Raw genomic sequence first — 7,557 nt, forward strand, 5'->3', positions numbered from 1 at the left:
ACATAAAAATATGATGTCAGAATTAAACCTGCAATGTGTTTAACACCTCGATGTGGCATAGGCTAGTAAAATTATTCAAGTAGTTTACATTGGAGTGTGCAGTGTCTAGTATGCTTGTTTCACTTGAAACACAACCTGCACAGCTTGGCTGTCAAAAGTAACTGACCCCGCTTTGTTTATACGTTGCTTAAACTCATCAAAAGTTTGATTTTTCAACTGAAGTTTTACAAGATTCAAGACATGTTAAAGGTATAGCGGAGGATTTTTTACTTCTGGGTGGATCACCTATACTATTGGTCCTCCTAATTGTCAATCATTCTGGTGAATCAATCAAACTTTTCAAAAAGTGGAGAGGGCGGGTCTTATCTAAAATTCGGAAAGATCCTCCGCTATACCTTTAAGTCAGTTTATGTTATTTAAAGTGAAATGCACTTTAAGGCTGCAACTTTTTTTTTTTTAAACAAAATTTCACATTTAGCCTAGACTGAACGAAGCTGATTCATAGGCTGTTACTCGACAATACTGAACATTTCACCCTTTTTAACTCGTCCAAAACGCTGAGGTGCCATTACATTATTCCGTATTTTATAAAATGCCATTACTCTGCACCTGCAAACATTTCTCCTCATTATTCTCGGACTGGATTTTCTTCCTGAACGTGCTCGTATTTGGCGCCCTCTCGTGGTGAGTTTGCGCTTCTATATTTTTTTTTTGTTTTGTTTTGTTTTTTGTATCTTTATGTTCTGGTTTAGCCTATCATGTTATGTAGGTTTTTACTTATGGTATTTATTTTGAGGCATTATAAGAGCTACACTTCTGAACTGAAACACTTGTGCAATGCTCTAATAGACCCTATTGATGTTACCTAAGTTATCTCTGTTCTTTTTTTTTTTTTTTAGAGAAGATTATAATATGTAAATGTAATTGTGAATCAGATCTTTTATTCAAACTCATATTCCCTAAGCATATGCATTAATTCTCACTACTTTAATTACCTGACCAAAGGCAGTCTCGCTTCAGTGTTGTAAATCTTGTGTTTTATAAGCTTTCTGCTTATCATTCTCCTCCAAGCCACAATGTTTTTGTGACAATTATTTGGATCAATTCGAATATGAAGAGCTCTTTTTGTGTGCTCAACGGTATTGAGGTTTTAAACTGTTTATGTGTGAATACAGACAGTAAGCATATAAGCATTGAAAACCATAAGACGGCATGAGTTTGATAAACAGATTCATTTAACCGCATCAAAAGAGAAATCTCACAGACAAATAGGACTCAATGACGTCAGATCCTTCAACCCTGAGCCCTACTCCGGTCCCAGCTGCAGACACACACTCTTCTCACAGTCTCTGTCCGTCACCTCTTGCTCTGTGTCTTTCTCAGAGTCGTCCCGTGTCTATTTATTTGTATTTATACAGATATGAAATTAACTATGTCTCGCTTTGGCTCTTTCCCAAGGGATCGACTGTGGGGATCCGGGGTTTCGTCTCTGTTGTCTAATGAGCCTGTCTGTCGTTATTTCACTTTTCTGTATCTTTCTGGGATGCTCACATCCTAAGGCTGTTCTCATCATGGATTCTCAAATCTCTGTTAGAGGCACACAACCTTACCCATGCCCTATATCTGTCTGAGACAGAAGTTTCCTCAAGTCACTTTAGTTCATGTTTTAATGTGTGGATTTTTTACATTTTATTTTACCATACAATAGTAAATTATACTGTGATGATGTCTATACAAATTCATGAATAGTTATTCAAACAATGCTTACATATTTTTCCCAGGCTGGGCTGTCACAGCTGGAAAAACATTTCTTGGTTTTGCCAGACTGTAGCCTATCTCTAACACACTCCATATACTGAAAGATGCTGGAAACATGCAGTCATTGCATTTTATCAACTATAAACCATCTCAACAAATAGATTTTACAATCAAAATCTTTCGCAGCTTTCTAATGATCTTTATCCACAATCAGAGTTATTTTAGAATTATTTCCTATTATACTACAGGGCCGTTGAATGCTTGAATCTGATTGGTTGACGAACGTTCTAAGGTGTGCATTATTTTCAGGGAAACGCACAGCTAAAGTAGTTCCAGGCAGGTCTTGACCGCATTACAGTTTCATATCACTTCGCGTAGTTACGGTAATAACGGAAAATAGGATACGATTCATAACAAGAAAAAGCATTTAGCCCCATGCGCTTGATCTGCAATTTTCAATGTCTAGCTTCACAATCAATGGAAATATGCAGTTTAATTTTAATAAATAAAGTATAGTCCTATATAATCAATAGAACATTAAACTGAATATAGGCTAAATGGATAGTCCTGCAGCACGGATTTTTATTGCAGATAATTTAACAAATAAATAATTATTGATAGGCCTACTTGTTAAAAGGGCTTTAGTGGCTAATCTACTGTCATCTGTCAATAATAGAAAAAAAAGAATGAACGAATTAATTAAAACGAATTGAATTAATAAATAAATAATAATATTGACGCACATGCTTTTCTGTCACACTATTGCAACATCTCTCTCTAATAACTGCATTAATAACTGCATAAAGCCGGGGACACACTTTAAGGCCGGTTATGAATGTAATTTTGATGACTGATCATGCCCAAACGCGTGTTCAGCGCGTTCAGTCTGTGTTCAAAGTCGGTGTTTAAAATCTGCTGCAGTCGATGAAAACAGTCAGAGAATGTGTCAGCTAGTCGTGTGTCCCCAGCATGAGTCTGCTATCAGCGGCTCAAACCTCCGTTACTAACTCTAAAATGACGTTTTGGAATTAGCAACGGCATTGGATTAGATGCGTAAGAAATTAGTCCTACATACAAGAGCGTTTTAATGACAAAAACTTTACAAACGTCTTGAAATACATAATCTGAACAATGTTTCGAGGTGTGGTAACTGTAGTATAAGCGGAATAATTGACTTCAGGCCTATGAAGTATTAGAAAAACAATGCACACCCGAGGTGGTAATGCGGTCACGACGCGAAGCGGAGTTCATTCAACGGCCTGTCGTCAATTATTCCTTACTTATAGTATTTCTTAATATTTTGAATTAACTTTTTTTATATAGGCTATATTTCAAGCGTTCATTATACTTTTATTTTAAGTTTTAAGAATTTGGTAACTCTGTATTTTGATAGTCTACTTTAGACATTCTAGTAACTATAAGTAATTTTGCAACTACGTCAACTTATTCTACGAACGCAAACCCTACCATTCGACTAACACAATGAGAGTTAGTTGCCATGTAGTTGCAAAGTTATTTTAGTACTTCAGCTTATTTTATTTCAGTAAGTTGCCATGGCATTGCTATATTTTAAAGCACATTTTTCATCTAATATTTATATAGCTTAAAGGTGCTCTAAGCGATGTTGGGTGACTTCTTGTTGACGTTCGAAGTATTGTCAAACAAAACAGAGGCTAGCTCGACCCTCCCTCCTCCTCATCCCGCCCCCTCCCCTGATATAAATTCTGGACTTTGCGCGTCGTCTCATTGTGTGTCGGCCATATCAAAATTCAAGAGAGTATAATTCTAATGTTAGTCATTGTCTGGGACGTCTTTCCTCAAGCTAACTTCCCTCTTCATGCTTCTCTCTCCTTCACTCCCCACACCCCCCTTCATGTGTACGCGCACTAACCCCCCAACCCCACCCCCACCCCCAAATCATTCTTGTCGGTTATTGGCTGGAACATTGTTTGTTATGTTTCGTGGTCCAGGCTGGGCCAGTTTGTTTTTGTTGCAGTTTGTGGAGCCTGGGCTGTCTACAGAGACCGCGTTTTTTTACAGTGTGTTCAGGGGACAGGCAGCTAGCGGATAGTGAGGAGATGTTTGCTGTATGTGACGAAAACGCTGTTTTGGCCTGAAAAACGGGTGACATCGCTTAGAGCACCTTTAACTGACTGACTCAAAATAGTCTGTGACCAAAACTGCAGGATACCCTGAGAAGTGTGAAGTGATTTTTAAATTTCAAAATGAGAAACAATACAACATTTTTCTTAAATTAAAATGTCTTAATTAATTTTTTTTTTTTTTTTTTTTTTTTTTTTTTAGATAGTGACATTATTTTCATGACCAAAAATCACAGAAATTCATTACCATAAGTAGTCCAGTCATGTTACTTTGGAATTATTATTATTTATTTATTTATTTTTTATTTATTTGTATAATTCCCATTAGTCTCATGATTCTCACGAGATTATCATTATAATTAAATGAGAATAAAAACAAAATCACAGCAGCTTGTCTCCAGACAGGAGACGTAAACAATATATACTTTTATTGGCCAAAATGTGTCTAATTACAAAATATGTCTACTTTTTCATAATATGACAGGCACTAAAATGTTCCCTATATTAAATTATGGTCTCGATTTGCTGTTTGTGCAGGCCAGTCAATTTCCTGTGGTATTTGCCATAGATAATAAACAGTAAGTGATTTGCCTGTGGTATTTGCCACAGATAATAAACACTAAGTGAGTTACCTGTGGAGTAAAACCAACCCTATTTTATTGTACTGTACTGCAGTACAGTATTTTCCATCTGAGAAGGGAATAAATCAATTATGCATCAATATTGCTTCGCCTTTCTATAGTGTAGCAGACAGTTTTCTACAAGTGAAAACCTAAATATTACAAAATAAGATCATTTTATTACTTTAATGTGAAAATGGGGTTATTCAACCATTCATGAAATCAACTCTTTCAGGCTCGAATGCATTACATCATGCTTCACCCAGACCGTTGTATTGATTAAACATCATTCTGTGTGATGCACTGCTCAACCGGACTGATAAAAATCCCCAAGAGACCAACCTTAGGATTATTTTTTTAAATCCTCATTTTCCTTTTATTTGTTTATCTTTGTTCTATTTTACTTGGGAAGGAGCCCTCAGACTGCCACTGTGTTTATGATTAATTCGAGTCATATATTGTTTTAGCCCGTGGCATGAGAGGGCTCTCTCTAGGGGAGAACATCAGCTTCCTGTTATCAAGACCGACACTCTTCGTAATCATTTCGTAATCATTTCTGTATACAAAACTATTCAAGTGATACTCAAATCATCTTAACACATTCTTGACAAAAAGTGAAACCAAATAATTTCAGGTCTTACTTTGTATCAATACAGTCTCGACAATGAACAGTTTGATTCTAAATAAATTAAACCTTTGTGGAATTACTTCATACAGTTCAAAGCGATTTACTGCAAGCGTCCTTGTTTTTGCTAAAGGAAAGGGAAAGCAATGGATAGCAGTCTGGATCAAAGAAACAGCAGCGTTGGACACTGCACATCTGAAGTCTTGGATAACATGTTTATATCCCGCTCTGCACACACCTGCCCACTGACTCCAACTTCAGGGAAACAGGAGCCAACACCTGGGTTTAGTGCCGCTAACACATGTCCAAATGAGCAGTAATCCACCAAATATGTGTGCACTGAGGTGAATTTACTTTAATGTTTCCCTAATGATGTTTTTCATGTAAACCTTGTACATGAACTTCACCTTGTCAAACGTCATTACTGTTTATCACTGTTTACGGAATCCCTAAAAGTGGCTGGAAGTAAATCTCACACTTGAAATTGTCTAAATTCTCACATTTTCAGAATCCCCTAGTGAAGAACTCCTACAAAATATGCATTTATTCAGTCTTGAAGCAGAACAGACCAAGTCGTTGATTGCATCGGTTTCAACAACGTCAATATATGAACAGGAGAATATATTTCGCAATGACTCAGACAGGAAATGGGTCGCAGGCACTTCGATGACTTTATTTGTTACTTTAGAATGGGCTCACACATAATATGGTCTTATAAAAGTCTTTGTTTTTGACATGCCATCTCTATTTATTTAAATGATCTGTAGAGGCCAAGCTCTGTGCCTTGTAATCCGCTTCATCAGCAAATAATCCTTATTTCACCCAGCTGACTTAAACATGAAGCAGTGTTCGTTACGTCAACCCTCATGCCACTTCTTGATCAAGTTCTGGAAAGCAAGACGAGGCAGATGACAACTTCCGGAGCTTCGGGCTGCCGAACCCGCGCTACACTTCGGACTCGCCCCTGACAGGGATGTGCAAGTCCAGAGTGTGATTACAGAAGCGGTAAACCACGGACCAGCTGGCCTTCCGCTTGATGAAGAGCCGTAGCTTGTCCCTGAAAGTCTCCCCGAGGAAGCTGTATATGATAGGGTTCAGGCAGCTGTTGGAGAACGCAGCCAGGTTGACGATGTGCCCGGTCAACGGGTAGTCGTGCCACAGCATGGTGTCGCTACGTTTCGATGGGTCGGCCGTGCCCTGGAGCAGCTGGATGCTAATGAAGACATTCTCGGGCAGCCAGCAAATAAAGAACACCAGCACGACCACCACGATCATGCGCAGGGCCTTCTGCCGGCGAGGCCACAGTCCCTTGTGCTTCTGGGCACGCATGAGGATGCGGACGATTAGGGAGTAGCACAGGCCAATGATTGAGAAGGGCACCAGAAATCCAATCGTCACCTCCAGCCACTGGATCTCGATGACGTTGGCGAAGCAGAAGTGCACCTCGCCGGTGTGCTGCGTCTGCACGATGGTGAAGGGAAGCAGAGTCGCCAAGATGGAGGCCATCCAGATGAGGCTGCAGCTGAGTTTGGCGTGCTGCATAGTTCGCAGCGGACTGCTGCTAATGGAGCTGGCGAGAGCGACATAGCGGTCGAAACTCATCCATGTCAGGAAGAAGATGCTGCTGTACATGTTCACCTGGAGGAACAGCGACATGAAGGTACAGAGGACGGCATAGTCGTAGTACTTCTCGTTGAGATTGAAGACCTCAATGAGCGAATCCGCCACTAGAATAAGGTCCGCCACGGCCAAGTTGACGAAGTACAGATCAGGGATGGTCATCTTGTCCCTGTGGTTGAGGTTGACCACCAAAATGAGGATGTTCCCGATGAAGCCGATGGGGAACAGGAATATGGTGTACAGGCAGGAGAGGAACAGGCCGATGACGTAAAACTCATAGGTGTCTATGCTTTCCTTCACATCGGTTAGGTTGAATTCATACGAAGCATTGAACTGCTCAGTGCCATTCACGTAAATCGTTATCACAGTGGTAGTCTGCTCTTCCATACTGGCCAAGTCTCTGTTTTAGATGCTTTGAATGGTGCTACATACTTCATTTGTGTCAGTGCCCAGTTCACTTTGTAGTGAGGATCCTTCATGCTGCATTTGCATTCTGATGACAACCTGTGCTTAACACGTGGATGCGGCTCAAAGTTTGGTAGATGCCATCCAGAAAGAGATGCAGCCAAGGTAGAAGACCTCCATTTTCAGGGCAGTCTCTCAGCTATGGAGGCTGCCTGGACTTGTGTGATCCATTGCACCAACACCAAGAGTCTCTCCTTAGGGATTGTGCTTCTTTTTTTTCTTTAGCACACTTTGCTCTTTACACGTGTTTGATCCAGTGCAGTCTGCTCTCCTCCAGTCCGTAAGCATGATTTTTTTAGTCCACCAATGACTCCACCACTTTGACACCTGATGAAGAGAGAAAGAAGGAAAATATTATCTGAAGACT

General features: G+C 39.8%; 1 protein-coding gene across 1 annotated transcript; it reads right to left on the reverse strand.

Moving 5' to 3' along the window:
* Window positions 1-6,050: 6,050 nt before the first annotated feature.
* On the reverse strand, window positions 6,051-7,112 carry gper1 (G protein-coupled estrogen receptor 1; the record flags this gene model as incomplete). The annotated part of the gene is made up of 1 exon (XM_081368667.1): window positions 6,051-7,112. One exon carries the CDS (start codon window positions 7,110-7,112, stop codon window positions 6,051-6,053), a length of 1,062 nt encoding a protein of 353 aa, XP_081224793.1.
* Between the last annotated feature and the right edge of the window lie 445 nt (window positions 7,113-7,557).

Source organism: Scardinius erythrophthalmus (genome assembly GCF_964197995.2).
Source record: "Scardinius erythrophthalmus genome assembly, chromosome: 1".
Lineage (NCBI taxonomy): Eukaryota > Metazoa > Chordata > Actinopteri > Cypriniformes > Leuciscidae > Scardinius > Scardinius erythrophthalmus.